This window comes from Tachyglossus aculeatus, chromosome 22, assembly GCF_015852505.1.
Source record: "Tachyglossus aculeatus isolate mTacAcu1 chromosome 22, mTacAcu1.pri, whole genome shotgun sequence".
NCBI classification, from domain to species: Eukaryota; Metazoa; Chordata; class Mammalia; order Monotremata; family Tachyglossidae; genus Tachyglossus; species Tachyglossus aculeatus.
Window position 1 is genome coordinate 31,372,695 of NC_052087.1, and position 27,582 is coordinate 31,400,276.

Sequence of the window (27,582 nt, forward strand, 5' to 3'; positions counted from 1 at the left end):
TTAGCCTAGAAGCCTGGTATTACAGCCTGAAAAGATTGTAATTGATATTTACCATGCACTCCTATCAGAATTAATCATAAAAAAGTGAAACAACAGAGAGGAACTTATCTATCGTAGAACCTTACACTGACATTGATCAGTTAGCAAAATATAAACATGTAGGCCTGAAAGGGAGGGCATCAAAGAGAGACAGGAGACCAAAAATTCAGAGGAATCATGAATGTAAGAAAGAAACCACAAGCTAGTTTTTCAGGAGAATGAAAACAGACTTTGCTAATGATCATATAGCAGATTGATTGGAAAAAAAGTGACACTGATAGGCATTCAAGCTTTGACTGTGTCCAACCTATCTTGTATTTTCCCTAGCACTTAGTATGGTTCCTGACACACTGGTAATGCATAAAATATACCATGGAAAAAAAATCAGAAAATCTCTTTATAATCAAATCATATTAAAAGGGGGCCAAATGTCTAGTCAGTGCTAAATTATTCATGGTGAATTGGGTGTAGCAGGTTTTCAAATGATCATCAGTGGCAACATGCACATTTCCGTCAATATTAATGCCATGTTGCAACTTCACAAATCCCATACTTTGTTACAGGATTGCCTCCCCTCAGTTTAGTATTGTTAGTTATTTTGAAATATCTGTGCAGCTGCTTGCCACCACATGCATGGATGATCTAGAATTGACGTTTTTCCTTTTTCACATCAAACCTGAAGTTGTAGGGGGAATGCACTAAACAATCGTATTTAATTAGAATTTACTGTGTGCAGAGAACTATACTAAGCACTTGGGGTGGCGGGGGGGAACAATATAACTGTGTAATAGACACATTGCCCAAAATGAGCAACACATTTGAGTCTGTTCAGTTTTGGTTGGCACCAAAGATTAACATTGGTATTAAGGATTATGACTAACCAATGTAATCATGACTGCTGTATTCCACGTTTAAAAGAACTAACGTCTTCAGCAAGGCAAGGCTTTTGAAAAACCCAAATCCCCAAAAGTTTAGGCAAACGCATTTTATGCTTAATCCCAATGTGCGCAATTAAAAATTCAATGATTTCAAAACTTCTTTTAAGTGTAAAAAATTCAAGCATCCCATGGGCATGATTTATCTTAATGAGGCTTTTGATATTTCTATAAAGAAAGGTAAACAAAAGAATAATGAGCTATCCCATTGCTCCCTTTGTTGTAAGCAATGGCCTGGGGACCACCTCTCAGGGGTCACTTCAAAATTTCAGAGGCCTTATCATCCAGTACATCAGCCTTTCAAATCAACCGGGGAAGAACAATCTCCTTGAAGAGGCAGGTAAATTTCTCAATAAAGCATTCACCGTGTGTTAGTAAATAGTGGAGAAAGGACCCCTCTCTAGAAAATGGCAGATTTGCCTTCTAGTCCTAGATCTCTCACTTCCCCTTTTTCCTCTTTCTTATTTCTAGAACTCTCTTGAATCTCACAGGGAGGTTGGGAGGATGGATGAGACAATGCTATTAAGTTCCTCTTGACTGTAAACACCTTGTGGGCAGGAGACATGCCTTCCAAGTCTTTTATATTGTACTCTCCCAAGTGCTTAGTATAGTCCTCTACACACAGTAAGTGCTCAATAAATATGATTGATTAGCAGCAGTGTTTGATGAGTTCCTACTCTGAGCAATGCCCTCTTCTAGGCACTGTATATTGAATAACAAAGGAAGGATATAATATTGTTCTTTGCTTACAGGAGTTTGCAATCTAATGGAGAAGATAAGTCCAGTAGAGAAGCATGAACGTCTTACAACACTTAATAAGGTGGACTAGGTGTTTAAAATTACATCTACAACTAACAGAAATGTACAAGTTGAGTGGACAGGGAGGAGAAGGGTACTGTGGGAAGGGCCTATGAGGGGTTGGAATTTGTAGGGCTTGAAGAAGTGGCAGAAGTCTGATTTGGGAAAAATATGAAGTGGGAAGGATTGGAACAGTACACAGACAGTTGCCAAGAGCTGTGAAGTCCAAAAGGAAAAGATTTCACTTGCTATTACTGACAAGTGTGCCTGTCGACTTCCAGCGATTCATTCATTCAGTTGTATTTATTGAGCATTTACTGTGTGCAGAGCACTGTACTCAGTGCTTGGAAAGTACAATTCAGCAACAGAGACAATCCCTACCCAACAATGGGCTCACTGTCTAGAAGCAATGGAATGCCACCATCAAATGTGTTGAAGAGAAGACTTGCTGCTCTGTGCAATATGTGATTGGACTGGCGGAAGACGGACAATAGGGGATGATGAATTAAGTTGTTAAAATGATCTAGTAATTAGGTCATAAGGGCTGTTTCTCGGGCAAAGGGCAAAGGGATGGAGAGAAGGAGGCAGATATGTGGAAATATTCTTCCCAAATCTATTTTATGCCCAATAAAATAAATTATTGTGCATGGCATGTGAACAGAAAGCATCCTAATACTTTTAGAAACTCCTTCATTTTGGAGGGCCACATAAAAATACCCAGGGCTTTTAGTTTAGCTAGACTACCACACAGTTGACCACTTGATTAGTAGTGTCAGGTTTCAAATACATATAAACAACTAAACTGCTCCTAGAAAACAGAACTGATCCTAACACACTCTACAGGTATCAAGCAAAGGAGTCTCAAGATACATTTGGGCTTTTGTTTTATTCTTCTCTCTCACTTCACTAAAGTTATTCAAAAATGAAATCCTACATTAAAAAAAATCAAGACAACAATAATCTTTGTTATGGAAAGAGTAATATTCTGGGGACTTTAAATAATTTTCTTGGTTCCCTGATTTTGAACGATTCTGTCTCTCCCCACGATCCTGTTGATAGCACCTGTTCTTTGTATCACTTTACAAAAGTGAAGAAAGGAGGAATATGGAAGGATTTCCCGGTACCTGAGAAGGGGAAGACAAATATCATTTTCTTTTGGGACGACCTAGTTCCAAACCATCTGCTACTTGTCTGAAGTGTGATGTTGGACAAGTCACTTCACTTCTCTATATCTCAGTGACTTCATTCATAAAATGGGGATTAAGAAAGTGAACCCCATGTGGGACATGGACTGTGTCCAACCTGATTATCTTGTATCTATGCCAGAGATTAGAACAATGCCTGGCACAAAGTGCTTAAATACTGTACAAAAAATCCTCAAATTGCCAAAATTATAACACTACTTCCCTAAAGATGGGACTTGAGAGTGAAAACATGGTATGGATTAGTGGGTAGATTTTTGGTGGTTGTTTCTGTGTGAAAACTTTTCACCCAGTCATTATTGACACATAAGCACCCACGCTGTGTGCATCTGTGTAATTGTGTTTGTGTACAGATGGTTATATGTGTGGAGGTGTAGGTCAGTGTGTCGAGGTATGTTGTTTTTGTGACCAGAAGGTGAGGAAATTTCTACGTGGGAGTCATGGAGTGGAGTGCTTTGTTCCCTGCAGAAAATCTGTGATTATTTAATTCCCCCAGCAGACTTAGGCCCTTTAAAGGTGATAACATGTAGTGCAGTGGGAAAAATGTGGGTTCAATAAGGATAAACATTAATAGCAAGTGATGATAAAATGAAACTCTTTATTCCTTTGCAGAATTTGCATTATTGGCAAACTTCACTACTTCCCCAGTCTCCTGAACGTGCTTCCAAACACTGAGAATCTAGACACCATATATTTCATGCTATGATCACCTCCTTGATCCTTGACCGAACAAGCTACCCAAGTTCATTCTGAGAAATGTTCGTAGGGAAGACCTGAACTCTGAAAAAATTGCTACATATTTTTGTCCTGAACAGAGAAGACACATTTTGGGCCCAGATATTTCTGTACTTAAATTGTCAAAAAAACCCAACAACAACCAAAAATGCAAATGAGGGAAGGCAATCAGTCATTTGTAACTGAATTCATTCTTTTGGGCTTCTCCAATCTCCATGAATTTCAGGTCATTCTGTTTATGATTTTCCTTCTGATATACCTAATAGCCTTGATAGGAAACTTCCTCTTAGTGTTGGTCTCCTCAGTGGACCCTGCCCTTCAAACCCCCATGTACTTTTTCCTCAGGAGTCTGTCCCTTATAGATATTGGCTACACCACTGTCATCATTCCCAAAATGCTCACCAATTTCCTGTCCAAGAAACAAAGTATTTCCTTTGGTGGATGTGCAGCCCAGATGTATTTCTCTTTCTTTTTTGGTCCCTCAGCATGTCTGATCCTGACAACGATGGCTTATGACAGATATACAGCCATCTGTGACCCGCTCCGTTATTCTGTCATTATGAACCGAAGACTGTGTCTGCAGCTAACTCTGGCTTCCTGGCTAGCAGGGATTGCTGTGGCAACAGTACAGACTACAATGATGTTTACACAGCCATTCTGTGGGTCTAATGTAATTAACCATTTCTTCTGTGATAGCCCTCCTGTCTTAGACCTGGTGTGCACGGACACCTTTGCGATTGAGGTATACAGTGTAACTGGGACTGTGGTCATCCTGATGCTCCCCTTTGGAGTGATCACTGTATCTTACACCTGCATCCTCATCACCATCCTGAAGATGTCCTCCTCTGAGGGCCGTCGCAAAGCCTTCTCCACCTGCTCGTCCCACCTCATTGTGGTCTCACTGTACTTAGGGGCTGCGAGTTCAACCTATTTCCGAGTCAAATCCTCCTACTCTCCTGAGAGCAAGAAGCTGCTTTCTCTCTCCTATACAGTCTTCACTCCCACGCTAAATCCTCTGATCTACAGTCTGAGGAATCAAGAGGTGAAAGGTGCCCTGAAGAGAATTCTAGGTAAAAAAATATTTTCCCAAGAGCTGGGAGGCTCTGATTTGAGATGGTGACACTTTTGTTGACATATCAAGAAGTCAATGACTTTGCTTAGGCACTGTTACCTGGCACATTGCCATCTTTATTTAATTTGCCGAGGGGTCACTACAGGGAATATTCTGGGCTCTTCAAAAGATGATGGGAGGGTAAACTCGTCTCAGAATTAAAGTGGCCAACACCAGTACGAACTCAGAAAGTAGAAGGCTTGCTAGATATGAGACACTGAGACCTGAACACCCATAAAATTGGACATTTTCTCAATTAATGGTAACTATTGAGGTTTTCAGGTGTGCAGGGCATGAGGCCAAAGTTTTGTCCCATTAAAGAATTAATGATATGTCTTAACATTCTATTGTTTTATTTAAAAAAAGTTTGGATAATAGATCTGAAAAGTATGCTTTAGGAGTTCCTGGGAGCTGAAGGTTAGGTTGATTTTTCATCCATCAGACAAATTCCTCTGCTCTTGATCTGCTCCTCTTACCAGGAGCACTATGCAGTTCTTTTAGGGAAAACTCCCTCATTTACCAGTAATAATGGAATTTATTAAGCACTTACTGTGTGCCAAGTACTGTTCTAAGTGCTGGAATAGTAATGGTATTTGTTAAGCACTTACTATGTGTCAGGCACTGTACTAAGCACTGGCGTGGATATAAGCAAATTGGGTTGGACACAATCCCTGTCCCACGTGGGGCTCACAGTCTCAATCCCCATTTTACAGATGAGGTATCTGAGGCACAGAGAATTTAAATAACTTGCCCAACTTCACACACAGAAAAATGATGGAGCTGGAATTTGAACCCATGACCTTCTGACTCCAAGGCCTGTGCTGTATCCACTATGCATTTAAACAGATCCTCCATGTCTTAAAATCCAATTACTGGACCTGATTTTTGAAGCAAAGCCATAAGTGAAATGACATCTGATAATTTTCAGCACTCAACAAAGCTCATAGCAAGTACACGTAGTGTTCCAAAAGAAAAAAGAAATCAATCCCTTTGAATAGTGACACCCAGAAATCAACTGTTTATTCGGTTCCTTTTATCAGACATTTTTTTAATGGTATTTGTTAAGACTTTACTGAGAGCTATACTAACTCCTGGGGTACATACAAGCTAATCAAAGGGGACACAGTCCATGTTCCAAATGGGGCTGTCTTAATACCCATTTCACAGATGAGGTAACTGAGGCACAGTGAAGTGCCATGCCCAAGTTCATTTATTCATTCATTCAATCGTATTTATTGAGCACTTACTGTGTGCAGAGCACTGTACTAAGCACTTGGAAGGTACAAGTTGGCAACACATAGAGACGGTCCCTACCCAACAGCGGGTTCACAGTCTAGAAGGGGGAGACAGACAAAAAAACAAAACATATTAACAAAATAAAATAAATAGAATAAATATGTACAAGCAAAATAAATAGAGTGATAAATATGTACAAACATATGTACATATATATAGGTGCTGTGGGGAGGGGAAGGAGGTAAAGTGGGGGGGATGGGAAGGGGGAGGAGGGGGAGTTCACACTGAAAACAACTGGGAGAGCTGGGATTAGAACCCAAATCCTTCTGGCTCCCAGGCCCTGGGTTATCCACTAGGTCACATCACTTCTCAATTGAGTTTATTAGACTAGATTGTGTCTATCATGTTTTGGGTGGGGTTATCAAATGGTAGATTGAAAGTGACTGCTCAGTGGAGAGATCTCAATGTCCTCAGGCAGGGAGATAGTTGATGGTCCGCACTGGTCTGTGGTCACTGGGCAGAGAGATCTCAGTATCCTTAGGCAAATCTGTGTCCCGACCAATGGTCGATGATCTGCACAAGTTTGTGGCCTCCCAGAGTAGAGATCCGTGTCCTCGGGGAGGTCTCAGTCCCAGAGAATGTTCAGTGGTCTGCACGGGTTTGTTGTCTCTCAGGGGAGAGATCTCATAATCACTGGGCTGGTCTCTGTCCTGGGAGATATTAGGACATCTATGGTGGTTTGAGGTTTCTTGGAGAAGGAGTTACTAGGAAAATCCATGAGTTAAAAGGTAGCCCTGAAGCCTGGTATTCCAGGCTGAGTACTGCTATTGATTTCTATATCTGTCTTGCCTGTAAAATAGCAATGTCAGTGCGTGTTGTGTTTTTGAGCAAGTACTGTGTACAGAGCACTGCACTAAATATCAATCAATCAATCAATCAATCGTATTTATTGAGCGCTTACTATGTGCAGAGCACTGTACTAAGCGCTTGGGAAGTACAAATTGGCATCACATAGAGACAGTCCCTACCCGATAGTGGGCTCACAGTCTAAAAGGGGGAGACAGAGAACAGAACCAAACATACCAACAAAATAAAATAAGTAGGATAGAAATGTACAAGTAAAATAAATAAATAAATAAATAAACAGAGTAATAAATATGTACAACCATATATACATATACACAGGTGCTGTGGGGAGGGGAAGGCGGTAAGGCGGGGGGATGGAGAGGGGGACGAGGGGGAGAGGAAAGAAGGGGCTCAATCTGGGAAGGCCTCCTGGAGGAGGTGAGCTCTCAGCAGGGCCTTGAAGGGAGGAAGAGAGCTAGCTTGGCGGATGGGCAGAGGGAGGGCATTCCAGGCCCGGGGGATGACGTGGGCCGGGGGTCGATGGCGGGACAGGCGAGAGCGAGGTACAGAGAGGAGATTAGTGGTGGAGGAGCGGAGGGTGCGGGCTGGGCAGTAGAAGGAGAGAAGGGAGGTGAGGTAGGAGGGGGCGAGGTGATGGAGAGCCTTGAAGCCCAGGGTGAGGAGTTTCTGCCTGATGCGCAGATTGATCGGTAGCCATTGGAGGTTTTTGAGGAGGGGAGTGATATGTCCAGAGCGTTTCTGGACAAAGATAATCCGGGCAGCAGCATGAAGTATGGATTGAAGTGGAGAGAGACACGAGGATGGGAGATCAGAGAGAAGGCTAGTGCAGTAGTCCAGACGGGATAGGATGAGATTAAATACTTAATCAATCAATCAATCCTATTTATTGAGCACTTACTGTGTACAGAGCACTGTACTAAGCGCTTGGGAAGTACAAGTTGGCAACATATAGAGACAGTCCCTACCCAACAGTGGGCTCAAGTACAATTCAGTGCAACTGGGAGACATGATCCCTGCCCATAAGGATCTTGCAATATATAGGAAACTCTATCTGTCCTTAATCAACTAAAGAAAAATTAGTATTGAATGAACAGCTAATATTAAATACAATAACCAGAAGTAAATATTACACCATGCCTAACAAATTCTGAGCAGTTTTTTTTTATCACCCAGACACCGAATATTTGAAGACAGAGATGAGAATGATAACATAATAAAAAATCCCACCAAGGATTCAGTTTTATAATCTATGTGGTATTTCTAATGTGAATACAATGAAGAACCCCAACAGTTATCTACCTGGCTTAAATTCAGGCAAAAATTTAGATTATTTCCGTTTACATAAACAGAATCATTCATTCATTCATTCACTCTGGAGGCAAGGTTTTTGAAAAATCAAAAACCCTAAAAGTTCAGGCAAACACATTTTTCACTTTATCCCCAGTGTGCACAATTAAAAATTTAATTAATTCATTCATTCAATCATATTTATTGAGCACTTACTGTGTGCAGAGTACTGTACAAGTTGGCAACATATAGAGATGGTCCCTACCCAACAGTGGGCTCACAGTCTAGAAGGGGGAGACAGACAACAAAACAAAACATATTAACAAAATCAAATAAATAGAATAGATATGTACAAATAAAATAAATAGAGTAATATATATGTACAAACATATACACATATATATAGGTGCTGTGGGGATGGGAAGAAGGTAAGGCGGGGGTGATGGGGGGAGGAGGGGAAGAGGAAGTAGGGGGCTCAGTCTGGGAAGGCCTCCTGGAGGAGCTGAGCTCTCAGTAGGGCTTTGAAGGGAGGAAGAGAGCTAGCTTGGCGGATGTGTGGAGGAAGGGCATTCCAGGCCAGGGGGATGATGTGGGCCTGTAAAAAATACAAAGCATCTCATGGGCACAATTTATCCTAATGGAGCTTTCCATATTATACCATTACATCCTTTATTGTAAACAATGGCCTGTGAACCACCTCTCAGGAGTCACACCAAAACTTCAAAGAGACCTTATCATGCAGAACCTGATCCTATCCAATCAACCAGGGCAGAGCAATCCTCCTTAAAGCGTGTCACCCATCGCCTGGGATGAGCTTGTTTGGGGAGAGAGAGAGAGAGAGAGAGAGAGAGAGAGAGAGACAGAGACAGAGACAGAGACAGAGACAGAGACAGACAGACAGACAGACAGACAGACAGACAGACAGACAGACGCCCCCAACCCCGGGACAGAACGCCTGAGTTTTATACAAAAGTTATTCCTTGAGGTGAACTGAATTATTTGATTATTTTAGACTTGGTGAATTGAACCTCCCTTTCAGGAAGAATATGATTATTTAATGATGCTAGAGCTTCCCTAACAGGAGGAATATGCTTATGTGTTACTTGCAGGCAGAAAACCCCCCATGTCCCACCCAAGAAGTATTAATTTAGGGTTTGTTCACACACGGTGTGGCGACTAGCTCCCATCCATGTGTCCTTCCCACTTGGGAGGATTCCAATTATGCCTTACTCACATGTGGTGAGGCAGCTAGCTCCCACCCAAGTGTACTTCCCGCTCAGGAGGAATCCACTTATATGTTACACACCAGTGGTGAAGCGGCTAGCTCCCACCCATGAGCAGTTCTCACTTGGGAGGAATCCACTTGTGTGTTACACATCTGTAGTGAAGTGCCTGGCTTCTAGCCCCATGAGTTTTCAATAGGACGGGACACACACTCATCCCACGGCTCCTCCCTTGGTACAGGCAGAGTGGGCATCACACACTCTGGGCAGAAGCGACCTGCAGCCGGCTGCTGCAAGTATCGATCCACTGCACAGAAAGTCAGAGGCTGCAGGTGTTTATCACCTGTGCTCCAAGGCCATTCCAGCTTCTGGCCTCAGTTTATCCAATCTCGCCCTCTCCCCCTCCTCTATACCTAATTTGATTGGCATGGGGGCAAGGGACACCTTCTGTATTCCTGGCTTGGGCTGTCAATCTAACAGTTTTGATTGTGGTGGGGGTATCCCACCCTCACTTCTGAGTTCCACCAGCTGGCTTGGGTGGTCATGAGATAGCATTTGACCTTGAGATGGTGCGCACCCCGGGGTCACCTTGGGAAAAAGAGGCAGGTACATTTTTTAATAAAGCATTCACCATGTATTGATCGCTCACATTTGCTGCATGGAGAATTATAAAGGAAGGATAAAAGGTGGATCTTACTTTCCAGGAGCTTTCAAACTAGTGAGGCAGATAGGTCCAGTAGAAAAGCATGAGCATGTATTAAATATTGTAGAAAGGACACCCGGCTAGGAAATGGCAGATGTGGCTTCTAGTCCTGGATCTCTCACTTCCCCTTTTCCCCTTTCCTATTGTTAAAAGGAACATGCTACTTCTTCAGCTCTTTTGAATCCCACAGTGATGTTGGGAGTAAGGTTGAGTCAATACTAGTAAGCTCCTCTAGACTGTAAGCACTTTGTGAGCAGGGGACATGCCTACAGAATCTCTTATACTCTACTCTCCCAAGTGCTTACTACAGTTCTCTGCACACGGTCAGCACTCAATAAATATGACTGATTGATTAGCAGCAGTGTTTGGTGAATGATGTCTTTGTGAAATGCCCTGTTCTAAGCACTGCATGGGGAATTATAAAGGAAGGATAAAATGTTGTTCTTGCTTTCCAGGAGCTTTCAAACTTGTGAGGCAGATAGGTCCAGTGGAAAAGCATGAGCTTCTTACAAATCTAGATAAGAGGAGCAAAATGTTTCAAATATGCAACTAACAGAAATGCAAGAAAGTATAACCAAATCTGAAGATAGTCGAGTGAAGAATGTGGGAGGAGTGGGTAGAGCATGAGTCTGGAATTCAGGTCATGGGTTCCAGTCCCAGCTCTGCGACATCTTGGCTGCGTGACCTTAGGCAAGTCACTTCACTTCTCTGGGACTTGGTTACCTGCTCTGTAAAATGGGGATTGAAACTGTGAGCCCCAGGTGGGACAAGGGACTGTGTCTAACCTGATTTGCTCAAATCCACCCCAGTGCTTACTATAGTGCCCGGCACATAGTAGCAATTAATAAATACCATTGTAATTATTATTATTATAACTGAGGGAAGAGCTCGTGCAGGGGTTGGAATTTGAAAGTTTTAAAGAAGTGGCAGAATCGGGTTTGGGAAATAAAATATTGCTTGATGGGAAATAAAGTGGAAAGCGTTGAGACAGTGAACAGGTTTTCTTGAGTGGAAAGAATAACAGGAGGAAAGCAGTTGGCAGAGAGCTGTGAAGTGGCTTAGGAAACCCGAAGGTGAATGGAACCCTTGTTCTACTAAGAATGCCCACACATTCCGGGGAAGAAGTATGGTATAATGGATAGAGCCCAAGCCTGGGAGTCAGAAGGTCATGGGTTCTAATCTCGGCTCCACTACTTGTCTGCTGTGTGACCTTGGACAAGTCATTTCACTTCTCAGTGCCTCGGTTACCTTGTTTGTAAAATGGGGATTGAGACTATGAGCCCCATGTGGGACAGGGACTGTGTCCAACCCCATTTGCTGTATCCACCCCAGGGCTTAGTACTGTGCCTGGCACATAGTAAGCACGTAACAAATACCATTATCATTATTATTATTACTCAAAATACCTCCTTTGATATTAATGACAATAGGTTTCCCTGCAGACTTCCAAGAAATGGAATGCCATCATTCAGTGTGTTGAAGAGAAGTGTCATGCTGTTTCGTGTAATATCTGATTGGACTGGGGACAGAAGGTCAGCAGGGAACTAAGAATAAAGTTGTTAAAATGATCCAATTATTGGATGATAAGGGCTCTTTCTAAGGCAAAAGAATGATGAGAAAAGGGTAGATGTGAGGAAATATTCTTCCCATATCTTTCTTATGGTGAGTAAAATGAACTATTCCTCATGCTAAGTGAACAGAAACTATTCTGATACTTTTGGGAACTCTTCCATGTTGGGGGTTAAGATAAAGGTACCCAGATCATTTAGTTTAGATAGGTGCCACCCACTGACCATAGAGACTAGTGGAAATTGGTCTAATATTTCAAATACTTAAAAACACATAAACTGCTCCTAGAAAACAGGACTGGTTGTCACATACTCCAGAGTTATCATGGAATGGAGTCTCAAGGTAGATTTGGGCTTTGTTTTCTTCCCTTTCATTTTACTAAAGCTATTCAAAAATGAAATCCTACAATGAAAAAAAAAAACCAAAGTGAAATAACAGAGACAACAATAAACCTTTGTTAAGGAAAGAGTAAGACTCCAGGGAGCTTAGATGTTTTCTTGGTTCCCTGATTCTCAAACTATTCCTCTTCTCCCAGCCCTGTGTTCCTTTTGACAGCATCTGTCCTTCTTGTCACTTCCAAAAGAAGAAAGGAAAAGAATGGAAGGATTTCCAAGTTTCTGAGAAGGGGAAGACTAATATTTTTTCCATTTGGAACCCGTTTCAAAGAGCTAAAATCATAGCTCTACTTTCCTAAGGATGGAACATGAGAGAGAAAAGGTGATAATTCAATTCAATTCAATTGTATTTACTGAGTGCTTACTGTGGGCAAAGTCCTATACTAAGTACTTAAAGAACAAACAGACACATTCGCTGCCCACAGTGAGCTCACAGTCTAGAGGGGGAGATAGATATTAATATACTTAAGTGAATAAATCAATGGTATATATATATATATATATATATATATATATATATATATATATATGTATATATATACATATGTGCTGGGGAGGTGGGAGGGTGGATGAAGGAAGTGGTAACGCAGAAAGGCATGGGAGAAGAGGAGAGCAGGGATTAGTTAGGGAAGCTTCGTGGAGGAGATGTGCCTTCAATAAGGGATAAGGAAAATGGGGTAGATTTGTAACAGTGTGATGTCAGGAGGACTGGGGAAGGAGAGGGACAATGAAACAGGGAATCAATATGGGGATTTTCCATGTTGCTAAGAAGCACACTTTTTTCGTGAGGTGAAAAATCTTAACTCTGTCATTGTTAGGGACATGAGCACCCAGGCTGTGAATATGTGCATATGTGTTTGAATATAGGTGGGTTTATGTGTGTGCTGTAGATGTGTGTGTGTGGGGGGAGTTGAGGAGATTTCTATGTGGAAGTTATTCATGGAGTCATATGTGCTTTGTTTCCTACAAACAAGCAGTGATTAATTAAATTAAATTTAATTATTTCATCAATGAGGATGATAGGATGTAGAGTGGTGGGAAATAATGTGGGTTCAATAATGATTAACACTAGTAGCAAGTGTTGATAAAATGAAACACTTTCTGACCATTACTTTGCAGAATTTGTATTATTGGCTAACATCACCACTTAACCAGCTTCCTAAACTTGCTTCTAGCCAAAGAGAACCTAGACACCATATATTCCAAAATCACCACTTTGATCAAAGACAAAATACCCAAGGCCCTGATTTGGGAAGGTGACTTTTTTTGTTGAAGTATCAAGAAATCAGTGGCTTTGCTTGGGCACTGTCACTAGATGCAATCCCTTTATTATTTGCTGAGGGCTCACTATAAGCAAGGAATATATTGGGCTCTTGAAAAGACTTGTTCTCAGAATTAAAATGGCCAACACCAGTTCAAACTTAGAAGGTAGAAAGCTAGCAAGAGATGAGTACCTGAGACTTGGAAACCCATAAAATTGGATATTTTCTCAATCAAATAATGGTATTTATTAAGGGTTTCAGGTGTGCAGAGCATTAGGCCAAAGTTTTGACCATTTAAGAATTAATGATATGTCTTAATGTTCTAAGGATTTATTTTAAAATTATGGATAAGGGACCAGGAAAGTATGCTGCAGGAGTTCCTACGAGTTGACGGTTAGGTTGATTATTCAGTGTGGCTTAGTTGTAAGAGCCTGGGTTTTGGAGTCAGAGGTTGTGAGTTCAAATCCCGGCTCCGCCACTTGTCAGCTGGGTGACTTTGGGCAAGTCATTCACTTCTCTAGGCCTCAGTTCCCTCGTCTGTAAAATGGGGAAGAAGATTGTGAGCCCCACAGGGGACAACCTGCTTACCTTATATCTACCCCTGTGTGTAGAACAGTGCTTGGCACATAGTAAGCGCTTAACAAATACCAACATTATTATTATCATTTTTATCCATCATAAAGTTTTTGGGCCCTTGATCTGCTCTTCTTACCCATACCACTTCACTCTTCTTTTTGGGAATAGTCCCTCATTTGCATTTCAACAGATGCTGACACATCTTAAATACCAATTATGGAGCCTGATTTGTAAAGCAAAACCAAAAGTGAAGTGCCATCTAATTCATTCATTCATTCAAACTTATTTATTGAGTGCTTACTGTGTGCAGAACACTGTACTAAGCACTTGGGAAGTACAAGTCGGCAACATATAGAGACGGTCCCTAACCAACAATGGGCTCACAGTCTAGAAGCATCGAGGAAAGAGCTTTGGAGTCAGAGGTCATGGGTTCAAACACTGGCTCTGCCAACTATCAGCTGTGTGACTTTGGGAAAGTCACTTAACTTCTTTGTGCCTCAGTTACCTCATCTGTAAAATGGGGATGAAAACTGTGAGCCCCCCGTGGGACAACCTGATCACCTTGTAACGTCCCCCGTGCTTAGAACAGTGCTTTGCACATAGTAAGTGCTTAAGAAATACCAGCATTGTTATTATTATGATTATTATTAGAAGGGGGAGACAGACAACAAAACAAAACATGTAGACAGGTGTCAAGATCATCAGAACAAATAGAATTAAAGATATATGCACATCATTAACAAAATAAATATGTACAAATAAAATCAAAAGAGTAATAAATCTGTACATTCAACATACCCCAAAGCATATTCATGTCTTGTTCCAAAAGAAAAAAAAATCCATCCTTTTAATAATAACACCTAGAAATCAAGTTTTTATTCATTTCCTTTTACCAGAGTTTTAAAAATGGTATTTGTTAAGTATTTACTACGAGCTGCGCACTGTACTAAGCACTGGAGTACACACAGGCTAATCAAGGTGCACACAGTACATGTTTCCCATGGGGTTAACAGTCAATCGCCATTTCAAAGATGAGGAAACTGAGTCACAGAGAAGTGAAGCGTCTTGCCCAAGGTAGCACAGCAGACAATTGGCAGAGCTGGGATTGCAACCCGGATACATCTGACTCCCAGGCTCATGGGCTATCCACTAGGTCACATTGCTTCTCAATTCAGTTTATTACTCCAATTTGTTCCTATCATGTTTTGAGTGGGGTTATCAAATGGTAAATTGAAATGTGGCTGCTCGGTGGAGAAATCTCAATGTCCTCAGGCAGGTCTGTTTCCTGGGCGATGGATGATGATCCACACAGGTTGGTGGCCACTGGGGTAGAGAGATCTCAGTATTCTCAGCCAGAACCCTGTCCCGGGCAAAGGTCGATGCACCACACTGGTTTGTGGTCTCGTTGCAGAGAATCTCAGTATCCTCGGGCAGGTATCAGTCACTGGTGATGTTCAATGGTCCACACCGGTTTGTGGCCTCCCATTGGAGAGATCTCGTCATCATTGGGCTGGTCTCTGTCCTGGGAGATGTTAGGTGATCGGTGCCGTTTTGAGATTTCTCTAAGGAAGAGTTACTAAGGACTTACTAAGAAAATCCATGAGTTACAAGGTAGACCTGAAAGCCTGGTATTCCAGACTGAAAGGATTTTCATTGATCTTTAACATCCACACAAATTAAAACAAATTACTATAAAAAGTGAAACATCCAAAAACAACTTATGTATAATGGAACCTAAAACTGACTATTGGGCAGTTAGCAAAATATTTAAAAGTAGGCTTAAAGGGAAGGGCACCAAAGTGAGACTAGAGACCAAAGATTCAGAGAGATTATAAATTTAAGAAAGAAGGCCCAAGCTACTTGTTCTGGTGACTGAAAACAGAATTTGCTGGTGACCAGGTAAAAAAATGTTTGGAACATGAGTGACATTGATAAGAAATCAATCTTGGACTGTGTTGAACCCATCTTATATTTTCCCCAGCACTTAGTGCAGTACTTTGCACACAGGAAGTGCTTAACCAATACAATGAAAAAAATCAGAAAATATCTCTATTACCAAATAATTTTAATAGGGGACCAAATATCTAGTGAATGCTCAATTATTCAAGGTGGATTGGGTGTACCAGGTTTTCAAATCAACTGCAACATGTACATTCCCTTCAACTTCAACCCCATATTGCAGTAACTCCCCCTTCTCCATTGCAAGGCTGTCTCCCCTCAGTTTCGTATTGTCAGTTATTTTGTACTACCTCTGCCACTACTCAATATAAAGGAAACCAGTGTTTACTTCTTTAATGAAATCTGAAAGTATTAAGGGAGAATCATGATCCTTGTTTCTCTGTTCAATTTTGGTAGGCACCAGTAATTGATGTTGGCATTAAGGATTACAATAAGCTAATGTAATCATGATCACAGTATTCTGTACTTAGATATACTAACATCTTCATCTCTCAGAATTCAATCTTATGGGAGGAATTTGTGAGACCCTAAAACCGAATAAGTTAGGAATTACTTTCACTGGCCTAGACGGGAAAGTTTTCTTTGGTTCAGGTGAACATAAACCACTGATTTCAGGGCTGGTGTGGAGCATTGTTTAACTTTTGTCTCTTGATAGGAATAATTTTTCATGCCTAGGTAACCAACACTGTCCATTAGGAAAGCACACTGAAATTTTTGTGAAGATAAATGTTTAGCTACAGAGCTCACTCCTGCAGACATTGTAATCTGAGCATTACTGTTGATTTCTATGTTTTTCCCGTACAAATCTGAATACCAAAAAACAATCAGTGGCTTTTGCTGAGCATGTATTATGTGCAGAGCACTGTACTAAACATTTGGGAAAGTATGATTCCATAGAATTGGGTGACATGATCCCTTTCCACAAGGATCTTAAAATCTACAGGAAAGTCAGTCTGTCCTTAATCAACTAAAGAAAAATTCAGTATTGAATAAACAGCTAATATTAAATATAATAATCAGAAATAAATCTTCTACCATCCCAAACAAATTCTCAGCAGGTTTTTTTTCAACCAGTCACCAAATATTTGAAGATAGAGATGAATGTAACATTTAAAAAAATCCCACCAAGGATTCAGCTTTATCATCTATATGGTATTTCTAATGTGAATGCACTGGAGAATTCCAACAGTTATATACCTGGCTTAAATTCAGGCAAAAATTTAGATGAAATTTTCCTTTTAGATAAGCAGACTTTGAAGGCAAGTCTTTTGACAAATCAAAATGCCTAAAAGTTCAGGCAAACACAGTTTACACTTTATCCCCAATGTGCACAATTAAAAATTCAATGATTTCACAATAGTTTTTAAGTGTAAAAAAATACAAGCACCTCATGGGCATGACTTTTCCTAAAGGAGCTATCCATATTATACCATTGCTTCCTTTGTTGTAAGCTATGGCTTGGGGACCATCTCTCAGGGGTCATGCCAATACTTCATAGAGGCCTTATCATCCAGAACATGAGCCTATCTAATCAACCAGGGAAGAACAATCCTCCTTCAAGAGGCAGGTAAATTTCTCAATAAAGCATTCACCACGTGTCAGTACATAGTGTAGAAGGGCCAACCATCTAGAAAATGACAGATTTGGCTTTTAATACTAGATCTCTCATTTCCCCTTTTTCCTCTTTCCCATTTAAAAGAGGAACATACTTCTACTTAAGCTCTTTGGAATCTCACAGTGATGTTGGGAGGATGGATGTGACAATACTAGTAAGTTCCTCTGGACTGTAAGCACTTTGTGCTTAGTGCAATAGGATTGATTGATTAGGAGAAGTGTTTGTGCATCTTTGCGCAGTGCACTGTTCTAGACACTGTTAAGCTTTGGGCTTTCAAACTATTTAGGAAGATAGGCCCAGTACAAAAGCATGACCATCTTATAGTGCTAGATAAATGAGAAAGATGTTAAAAATAACATCTACAGCTAACAACTTCACAAGAAAATACAATGAAATATGAATGTAGTTGAGTGGACAGCATGGGAAGGGGTATTGTGGGAAGAGATCATGAAGGAGTTGGAATTTATAGGGCTGGAAGAAGTGGCAGAAGTCTGGTTTGGGGAAAAAACAAATTGCTCCTGGGCAAGTAAAGTGGAAAGCGATCAGATGGTGAATGGGTTTCCTTGAGTTGAGTGGAGACAATGACTTAGAAGGAAGGCACTTGGCAGAGAGCTGTGAAGTCTACATTCAAAAGACTTCATTTGTTACTAATGGTAATACGTGTTCCTGAAGACTTCCAGGAAATGGAGTGCCAACATCCAATGTGTTGAAGAGAGGTGTTTTGCTGTTCTGTGTCATGTATCATTGGACTAGGGACAATAGGGAACTAAGAATAAAGTTGTTAAAATGATCCATTTACTGACTAAGAATGGGTTCTATCTGGGTCAAGGGAATGATGAGAAAGGGGTAGATATGTGGAAATGTTATTCCCAAATCTATTTTATGGACAGTAAAATGAATTACTTCTCATGCTCAGTGAACAGAAAACATTCTCATACTTTTGGAGTTCTTCCATTTTAGGAGGGGTCAGATAAAACTACTGAGATCTTTAAGTTTACCCAGACTACCATGCAATTGGCCATTTGACTAGTGCAAATTGTTCTAGTATTTCAAATACAGAAAATCAGGTCAACTGTTCCTAGAAAACCCGAAATGGTCCTCACACACTACACAGTTACCATGGTGTGGAATCTCGAGACAGATTTGGGCTTTGGTTTTCTTCTCTTTCATTTTACAAAAGCTATTCAAAAATGAAATCCTCCATTAAGAATCAAAACAAAACATCAGAGAAGAATAAAACTTTGTCAGGAAAAGAGTAAAACTCGAGGGAATTTAGAAAGTTTCCTTGGTTCTCTGGTTCTCAGACTATTCCTCTTCTCCGATCCCTGTGATCCTCTTGGTATCATCTGTGCTTCTGGTCACTTCCAAAAGAAGAAAGGAAGAGTAGGGAAGGATTCTAGGTTGCTGAGAAAGGGAAGACCAATATTTATTTTCTTTTTGGAACCCATTTCACAAAGCTAAAATCATAGCTCTTCTTCTCTAAGTATTGGACTTGAAAGAGAAAAGGTGATAAGGAAGAGGGGATGTATTTGTAACAATGTGGTCACAAGAAGGCTGGGGAAAGAGGAGGGTCAGGTAAACAGGCAACCAATTTGGAGATCTTCCATGTTACTAAAAAGCACATGTTTTGTTTTCCTTGTTTTTTCTGAAAAACCTTCACCCTTTCATTGTTAGATGCATGAGCACTCATCCTGCTTGCATGTAAGTGCGTTTGTGCATAGGTGAGTTTATATGTGTGCTGTTGTGTGATGAGGAGTTGATGAGATTGCTATGCATGACTCGGGCATTGGGGTGCTTTGTTCCCTGCAGACAAGCTGTGATTACTTAATCCCCCTTGCAGACTTTGTCCAGTCCTTTGAAGGTTACAGGATGTAGTGTGGTGGGAAAAATGATAACCACTAGTAGCAAGTGAGGATAAAATGAAGCCCTTTCTAATCATTCCTTTGCAGAATTTGTATTATTGGCTAACTTCACTGCTGCTCCATTTTCCTGAACTTGCTTCTGCCGTAGAAAACCTAGACACCACGTATTTCACACTGTGATCACCTCCTTCATCCTTGACAAACTACCCAGGTTCATGCTGACAAATGTTTGGAGGGAAGATCTGGACTCTGAAAGCGTCATGACTTTTTCCTGACAGAGAAGACATATTTTAGGTCCAGAAATTTCTGTACTTACATTGCTAAAATAAACTAATGTTAATGAAGGACATCAATCAGTCACATGTGACTGAATTCATTCTTTCTGGGTTCTCAAATATCAATGAATTTCAGACCATCCTGTTTGTGATTTTCCTTGTGATATATGTAGGAGCCTTGATAGGAAACTCCCTCTTAGTGTTGGTCTCCTCAGTGGACCCTGCCCTTCAAACCCCCATGTACTTTTTCCTCAGGAGTCTGTCCCTTATGGATATCGGCTACACCACTGTCATCATCCCCAAAATGCTCACCAATTTCCTGTCCAAGAATCAAAGTATATCCTTTGGTGGGTGCGCAGCCCAGATGTATTTCTCCTTCTTTCTTGGGGGCTCAGAGTGCTGGATCCTGACATCGATGGCTTATGACAGACAGGTCGCCATCTGTGACCCGCTCCGCTATTCACTCATTATGAACTGGAGGCGCTGTCTTCAGCTGGCCTTGGCTTCCTGGCTATCAGGGATTCCCATGGCAACAGTACAGACTACAATGATGTTTACATTGTCCTTCTGTGGGCCTAATGTAATTAACCATTTCTTCTGCGATGGCCCTCCTCTCTTAGAGCTGGTATGCACAAACACCTTCGCATATGAAGTGTATACTGTCACTGCGTCTGTGACTTTTCTGATGTTCCCCTTGGGAATGATCATTGTATCTTATGTCCAAATTCTTGTCACCATTGTGAAGATGTCCTCTGCCAAGGGCCGGCACAAAGCCTTCTCCACCTGCTCGTCCCACCTTATTGTGGTCTCACTGTTCTTCGGGGCTGCGAGTTTGACCTATTTCCGAGTCAAATCCTCCTACTCTCCTGAGATTAAGAAGCTGCTTTCTCTCTCCTATACTGTCTTCACTCCCATGCTAAATCCCCTGATCTACAGTCTGAGGAATCAAGAGGTTAAATGTGCCCTGAAGAGAATTCTGGGTAAAAAAGATATTTTGCCATGATCTGGAAGTTTCTGATTTGTGAAAGTGACTTTTTTTGTAGAGGTATCACCACTGTAGAGATGTAGTCACTGTTACCTAGCATATTCCCATCTTTATTATTCACTGAGGGCTCAATGTGTGCAGGGAATATTCTAGGTTCCTTGAAAGGACCATGGAAGAGTAAATCTGTTCTCAGAGTTAAAATACCCAAAACCAGTACAAACTCAGAATGGAGAAGGCTAGCAAGAGATAAAACGTTGAGAACAGGAGACCCATAAAATTGGACATTTTCCCCAACAATTAGTGGTATTTGCTAAGGGCTTAAGTTGTGCAGAGCACGAGGCTAAAGTTTTGTGTCATTAAATAATTAATATGTCAATGTTCTATAGATTTATTTGAAGGTATGGAGAAAGGATCATAAAAGTATGCTTTAGGAGTTCCTGGGAGCTCAAGATTGGGTTGATTTTTCATCTAGCAGACAAGTTCCTCTGGTCTTGATCCACTCCTGCCAACGGGACAACTACACTGTTCTTTTTGAGAATACTCCCTCGATTGGACTTAAACAGATGATGACATTTCTTAACATCCAACTACTGGGCCTGATTTTTGAAGCAAAACCCTAAGTGAAGTGGCAGCTAATAATTTTCGGCACTCAACAAAGCTCAAAGCAAGTACTCGTCTCATTCCAAAAGAAATAAATATCAATCCTTTTGAATAACAACACCAAGTGATCGACTGTTTATTCAGATCCTTTTATCAGGCCATTTTGAAATGGTATTTGTTAAGTATTTATTCTGAGCTTGGCACCATAATAAGCACTGAGAAACACACCAGTTATTCAAATTGGCTACCGGCCCTGTTCCACATGGGGCTAACACTCCTAAACACCATTTCACAGATGTGGAAACTGAGGCACAGAGAAGCGAAAGTGAGTTGCCCAAGGCCACACTGCAGAAAATTTGCAGAACTGGTTTTAGAACCCAGATCCTTCTGAACCCCAAGCCCATGGGCTATCCACTAGGTCACTTTGCTTTTCAAATCAGTTTATTGAACCTGGTTGTGCCTATCATGTTTTGGGTGAGGTTATCAAATAGTAGATTGAAATGTGGCTGCTCATTAGAAAGATTTCAGCATCCTCAAGTTGGTCTCATCAAGTTGGCTGATGGTTGATGGACCGCACCAGTTTGTGGCCTCTCATTGGAGAGAACTCATCATCACTGTTCAGTTCTCTGTCCTGGGAGATATTAGGTGATCGTGCTGGTTTGAGCCTTCTCAGAGGTGGAGTCACTGAAGATTTACTAAAAATATCCATAAGTTAAAAGGTAGTCTTGAAGCCTGTTAATCCAGGCTGAAAAGATTTTAATTGATCTTTACCATCCACTCAAATTACAACTAATTGCTAAAAAAGTGAAACATCCAAAAGCAATTTATGCATAATGGAACCTAACACTGACAATGAGTCAATTAGCAAAATATTACAAAGTAGGCCTAAAGGGAAGAACACCAAAGTGAGACTGGGGACTAAAGATTCAGAGAGATTATGACTTTAAGAAAGAAGCCACATGCTACTTGTTCTGGAGATTGAAAACAGACTTTGCTGGTGACCAGGTAAGTAATTATTTGGAAAATGAGTGACATTGCTTGGACATCAAGCTTAGATTTTGTCCAACCTGACTGTCTTTTTTTCCCCATCGTCTAGTACAGTACTTGGCAAACAGGAAGTGCTTAAAAAATACCATTAAAAAAAATCAGAAAGTAACTTCATAACCCAATAATCTTAATAGAGGACACAATATCTAGTGAAAGCTCAATTATTCAAGATGGATTGGGTTTCACAGATTTTTAAATTATCATCAACGGCGACATCTACATTCCCTTCAACTTTAACCCCATGTTGCAACCTCACAAATCAGAAGCAGTAACTCCCCATTCTCTATTTCTGGGTGGCAACCTCTCAGTTTTGTATAATCAATTATCTTGAATTACCTATGCCTCTACTGAATTTAGAGTAGACTATTTTTCACTTCTTTGATTAAACTTGAATGTATTATGGGAGAAGCGTCATCCATGTTTGATTTTGTTCCATTTTGATTGACACAACTGATTGATGTTGACATTAAAGATTATGACTAGTAAGTGTAATTGTGATCACAGCAATCCATTTTTAGATATACAAGCATCTTCATTTCCCAGAATTCAATCTGATGGTTGGGATTTGTGAGACCATAAAAGAGAATAAAGAGGGAATTATTTTCCCTGGCCTAGAGGGGAGAATTTTCTAAGGTTCAGGTGAACAAAAAACACCAATTTCAAGGCTGGGTGTGGGGCATTGTTTAACTTTTTTCTACTCATAGGTATAATTTATTAATAATAACAATAATAATAGTACTTGTTAAGTACTTATGATGTGCCAAGCACTGTTGTAAGCATTAGACTAGATACATGGTTGGGCACAGTCCCTATCCCATATTAGGTTCACATTCTTAATCTCCATATTTTACAGATGAGATAACTAAGGCCCAGAGAAGTGAAGTGACTTTCCCAAGGTCATACAGCAGACAAGTGATGGATTTGGAATTAGAACCCATGACCTTCTAACTGCCAGTTCCAAACTCTATTCACCACACCATGCTGCTTCTCATGCTTGCTTGCTGTTTTGCCTTAAGAACCAACACTGTTTATTAGGAGAGCACACTGAAACCTTTGTGATGATAAATGTTTAGATATAGAGCTCACTCCTGCAGCATTGTAATCTGATTTCTGTTACTGTCGATTTCCATATCTGTTTTTCTTTTAAAAACTGAATACCAAAATCAATCAGTGGCTTTTGTTGAGCAAGTACTGTTTGCAGAAGCACTGTACTTAACTCTAAAGAAAATACAATTCAATAGAACTGGAAGACAACCCCTGCTGCCAAGGATTTTAAAATCTACAGGAGAGTCTACCTGTCCTTAATCAACTGAAGAAAATTTGAGTACTGAATGAATAGCTAATATTAAATATAATAATCAGAAATAAATCATCCATAGTGCGTAACAAATTCTGAGAAGTTTTTTCTCACCCAGTCTCCAAACCTTTGAAGACAGAGATGAATATAATAATGTCATAAAAAATCCCATGAAGGATTCAGTTTCATAATCTATATATTTCTAATGTGAATACAATGAAGAACTCCAACAGTTTTATACCTAGTATAAATTCAAGCATAATTTAGATGATATTTTCCTTTAAAACAGATTTTGTAGGCAAGGCTTTTTGAAAATCAAAATCCTTACAAGCTCAGGCAAACACATTTTACACTTTATCCCCAATATGCATAATTGAAAATTAAAGGATTTCACAATATCCTTTAAGTGTAAAAAATATAAGCATCTCATAGGCATTAAATCCTACCAAAATTTTCCATATTTCTATAAAGAAAGATAAACAAAAGAATAATACTTCCTTTGTTCTAAGAAATGGTATTGGGACTGCCTCTCAGGGGTCACACCAAAACTTCAAAGAGACCTTATCATCCAGAACATGAGTCTTTCAAATCAACCAGGACAGAGCAATCCTTCTTCAAGAGGCAGATAATTTTCTCAATAAAGCGTCCATCATGCATGATTAAATTGTCTAGAAAGGACACCCAGCCGAGAAATGGCAGATGTAGCTTCTAATCCTGAATCTCTCCCTTCTCCTCTTTCCCTTTTCCTATTTATAAAAGGCACATACCACTTTTTGAGCTCTTTTGATTCTCACAAGGATGTTGGGAGGATGGAAAAATACCATAGTAGTAAAATCCTCTAGACTGTAAGCACTTTGTGGACAGAGGAAATGCCTGCCAAATCTGTTAAGTTGTACTCTCCCAAGGGCTTAGATTGTACTCTCTGAATAAAGTAAGCACTCAGTAAATATGATTGTTTGATTAGCATCAGTGCTTGGTGAATACTATCTTTGTGCAATGCATTGTTTTAGGCACTGGATGTGGAATTATAAAGGAAGGATAAAATGTGATTTTTTTGCTTTTCAGAAAGTTTCAAACTAGTGAGGGAGATAGTTCCAGTAGCAAAGCATGAACCTCTTGCAACACTGGAAGAGCCAGGTATTTAAAATATCTATGTGCAACTAACAGAAATGTAAAAGAATACAACCAAATCTGAAGGTAGTTGAGTGAGACAGTGTGGAAAGGGATATTATGGGAATGGGTATTAAGGGAAGAGCTCATGTAGTGGTTGGATTTGTTGAGCTTGAAGAAGTGGCAGATATCTGGCTCGGTGAAAAATGCTACTTTATGGGCAAGTAAAGCAGAAAGGTTTGGAACAGTGAACAGGTTTTGTTGAGCAGCGTCGAGGGAATGATTTAGGATGACAACAATTGTCAGAGAGCCAGGAAATACACACTCAAAATATTTCATTTTATATTAGTGATGATGTGACACTGCAGATTTCCAAGGAACGGAGTGCCACCATCTAATGTGTTGAAGAGAAGTGACTTGCTGTTTGGTGTAATATATAAAATGGATAAATTTCTTCTAGAAACAGAAATGGTTGTCACACACTACAAAGTTTTGGAATGGAGTCTCAAGAAAAATTTGGGATTTTATTTTCTCCTTTCTTTCATTTTACTAAAGCTATTACAAAATGAAATCCTACATTGATATAAAAAACTAAAATGTCAGAAACAACAATAAACCTTTGTTAGGGAAAGAGTAAGACTCTAGGAAGTCAGAGGGTTTTCTTGGTTCCCTGCTTTTCAAACTATCCCTCTTCTCCCTTCCCAGTAATCAGTATGTTAGCATCTGTCCTTCTTGTCATTTCCAAAAGAAGAAAGGAAGAGTATGGGAGGATTTTCAAGTTTCTGAGATGGGGAAGACCAATATTTTTCTTTTTGGAATCAGTTTCATGGAGCCAAAAATCATAGCTCTACTTTCCTAGGGATAGGACTTGAGAGAGAAAAGGTGATAAGGAAGAGGGAGTGGATTTGTAACAATGTAGACACAGGAAGGCTGGGGGAAGAGGAGGGGCAGAGACACAGGGAATCAATTTGGTGATCTTCCATGTTGTTAAGAAGCACATTTATTTGTGTATTTCAATCTTATTTATTGAGCACTTACTGTGTGCAGAGCACTGTACTAAGCACTTGGGAAGTTCAAGTTGGCAACGTGTGTATATGTGAAAATCTTTAACCCTGTCATTGTTAGGCACATCAGCACCCAGCCTATGTGCATGTGTGTAAATGTATTTATAGGTGGGTTTCTGTGTGTGATATGTTTGTGTGTGTGTATGTGTGTGTGTGTATGTGTGAAGGGGATTTGAGGAGATTTCTATGAGGGAGTCATGCATTTTGGTGATTTGTTCCCTGCAGACAAGCCGTGATTAGTTATTTAATTAAATTCAATTTTATTATTTAATTAATGAAGATGATAGGATATCGTGTGGTGGGAAAAATGTGGGTTAAATAATAATAATAATAATAATAATAATGGCATTTATTAAGCGCTTACTACGTGCAAAGCACTGTTCTAAGCGCTGGGGAGGTTACAAGGTGATCAGATTGTCCCACGTGGGGCTCACAGTCTTAATCCCCATTTTACAGATGAGGTAACTGAGGCCCAGAGAAGTTAAGTGACTTGCCCAAAGTCACACAGCTGACAATTGGCGGAGCCGGGATTAGAACCCATGACCTCTGACTCCAAAGCCCGGGCTCTTTCCACTGAGCCACGCTGCTTCAAAGTATTTCCTGCTTTTCAAACTATCCCTCTTCTCCCTTCCCAGTAATCAGTATCTTAGCATCTGTCCTTCTTGTCATTTCCAAAAGAAGAAAGGAAGAGTATGGGAGGATTTTCAAGTTTCTGAGATGGGGAAGACCAATACTTTTCTTTTTAGAATCAGTTTCATGGAGCTAAAAATCATAGCTCTACTTTCCTAGGGATAGGACTTGAGAGAGAAAAGGTGATAAGGAAGAGGGAGTGCATTATGAGAAGCATTAGTTGCAATGAGAAGCATTAGTTGCAAATGAAGATAAAATGAAACTTTTTTTTATCATTCCTTTGCAGAATTTGTATTAATGGCTATGTTAACCACTTCCCCAGTTTCCTGAACTTGCTTCTACTTAAAGAGAAGCTAGATACTACGTATTCCAACATCACCTCCTTGATCCAGGGCTAAACAAGTTACCCAAGTTCATGTTGACAAATCTGCAGTCTGAAAATGTTGCTACTTGTTTTTTTTCATGAACAGAGAAGATGTGTTTTGGGCCCCCATATTTCTATACTTACATCGCCCTGGAAGACACCATGCAAATAAAAGAAGGCAATCAATCACCTGTCACTGAATTCATTCTTTTAGGTTTCTCCAGTCTCCATGAAGTTCAGGTCATCCTGTTTGTGATTTTCCTTGTGATGCACATAGTAGCCTTGTTAGGAAACTCCTTCTTAGTGTTGGTCTCCTCAGTGGACCCTGCCCTTCAAACCCCCATATACCTTTTCCTCAGGATTCTGTCCCTTTTGGATATCGCCTACACCACTGTCATCATCCCCAAAATGCTCACCAATTTCCTGTCCAAGAATCAAAGTATTTCCTTTGGTGGGTGTGCAGCCCAGATGTATTTCTCCTTTTTTTTTTTGACCCTCAGATCGCTGGATCCTGACAACTTTGGCTTATCACAGACAGGCCACCATCTGTGACCCGCTCCTCTATTCTCTCATCATGAACCAGGGTGCTGTCTTCAGCTGGCCCTGGCTTTCTGGCTATCAGGGATTCCTGTGGCAACAGGACAGACTACAATGATTTTTCCATTGCCCTTCTGTAGGCCTAATGCCATTAACCATTTCTTCTGTGATAGCCCTCCTCTCTTAGAGCTCGTGTGCACAAACACCTTGTGCACAAACACCTTTGCGATTGAGGTACACAATGTAAGTGGGACAATGATAGTCCCGATACTCCCCTTTGGAATGATCATTGCATCTTA

The 27,582-nt window shown here is 40.4% G+C and overlaps 2 protein-coding genes across 2 annotated transcripts; both read left to right on the forward strand.

Annotated features, from left to right (window-relative positions):
* Positions 1 to 3,863: 3,863 nt before the first annotated feature.
* Positions 3,864 to 4,829, forward strand: LOC119944019 (olfactory receptor 10A7-like). The gene has a single exon (XM_038765246.1). The coding sequence runs from the start codon at positions 3,864 to 3,866 to the stop codon at positions 4,827 to 4,829; it is 966 nt and encodes a 321-aa protein (XP_038621174.1).
* A 14,884-nt stretch (positions 4,830 to 19,713) lies between these two features.
* Positions 19,714 to 20,652, forward strand: LOC119944020 (olfactory receptor 10A7-like). The gene has a single exon (XM_038765247.1). It carries the CDS (start codon positions 19,714 to 19,716, stop codon positions 20,650 to 20,652), a length of 939 nt encoding a protein of 312 aa, XP_038621175.1.
* The last annotated feature ends 6,930 nt before the right edge of the window (positions 20,653 to 27,582 follow it).

Excerpts from the sequence above, each read along its gene's own strand:
- LOC119944019 (XM_038765246.1), top strand. The coding sequence starts at position 3,864 with ATGAGGGAAGGCAATCAGTCATTTGTAACTGAATTCATTCTTTTGGGC.
- LOC119944020 (XM_038765247.1), top strand. The coding sequence starts at position 19,714 with ATGAAGGACATCAATCAGTCACATGTGACTGAATTCATTCTTTCTGGG.